Consider the following 1,119-nt stretch of genomic DNA (forward strand, 5'->3'; position numbering starts at 1 on the left):
CAGTGTTATCGATATGCTTTTATGTGGTTTATAGGCTTGATTGGTACAATGACTTTTAGTTGTTTTTACTCCAATTGAGAACAAACAACACCACACATTCAATAAAAGATACATGTAAGAATACCTTTACTGTCCCTCTTATTAGAAAACCAAGCCCTTTTTGGATAAAAATGCCAATTTTTATAAACTGCGAATACAAAAAAAGGACAAAATTTACTTTCAAGAAAACAATCAAATAAAATCATATATACAAACCTCTGTACATAAATGTGTATATATTGAGGATAAAAATAGCATGTAAAAATGAGAGAAAGAGGAAACTTTGATTATGCGACACCGAAGTGGTTTGAATTGGTCACGCGTCTCAACGATAATGTGCATAAAAAGCGCATTCCTGCCTAAAGTGGAGTTTTAGTCAAACATGCACCATCTGCCAAAAATACCCAGAATTCCCTGACTCCAGCATCTATATGTGCTGTGGTCTGACGCCTGGAGTGATGTGAAATAGACTGCGTCTCTGAGCTTGTATTGTCACTGGGGTGCAGGCTCCGAGCGCTGATCCGGCAGTGGACAATAATCAGCCGTTATGAGCGGGGCTGAGGTGAGGTATTCATCATGCCATACTGTCAGGGATGTTGACGGAAAATCGTTGGAAGAGGGCCGATGCGGATGTCTCCGTTTGACGATGCCGTCTGCTGGCTTATTGGACGATTCCCGAGTCGATGGAGGTCTGCTTGCGAGTGGTCTTTGGAGGGGGAGGAGGAGGGGTCTTGCTGGGTAACGGAGGTGGAAGGTGCTGGAAAAATGCGGAAAAGAGAGATGGAGTTTTTAAAACACTCGAGTGAAGCATTAATTCTTCATTACATGAGATCAAATGGTGCTGCTTGTCCATGCTAAACTCCACGTTACATTACTAAAGTCAAGTCTCTGTGATGATCTGGTCTCTTCATATGAATGATATATGAAAGCAACAGAATGAATGAATCAATATATTTTAATTAATATTATAAATAAATAAAATATATTTATAATATTTATATTGTTCCTTTTGATATATGTGACCCTGGACCACAAAACCAGTCATAAGAGTCAATTTTTCGAAATTGAGATTTATACATC

The 1,119-nt window shown here is 38.9% G+C and overlaps 1 protein-coding gene across 1 annotated transcript in view; it reads right to left on the reverse strand.

The window, feature by feature from the left end:
• Window positions 1-247: 247 nt before the first annotated feature.
• LOC107711371 (dedicator of cytokinesis protein 1-like) overlaps window positions 248-1,119 on the reverse strand; it is a 275,068-nt gene continuing 274,196 nt past the window's right edge. Inside the window, exon 52 of the mRNA XM_016516364.1 lies at window positions 248-796. Within this exon, the coding sequence (XP_016371850.1) occupies window positions 701-796 (96 nt within the window). The 3' untranslated portion in view covers window positions 248-700. The remainder of the gene's footprint in view (window positions 797-1,119) is intronic.

Source organism: Sinocyclocheilus rhinocerous, unplaced genomic scaffold (genome assembly GCF_001515625.1).
Source record: "Sinocyclocheilus rhinocerous isolate Xijiao unplaced genomic scaffold, SAMN03320098_v1.1 scaffold402, whole genome shotgun sequence".
NCBI lineage: Eukaryota > Metazoa > Chordata > Actinopteri > Cypriniformes > Cyprinidae > Sinocyclocheilus > Sinocyclocheilus rhinocerous.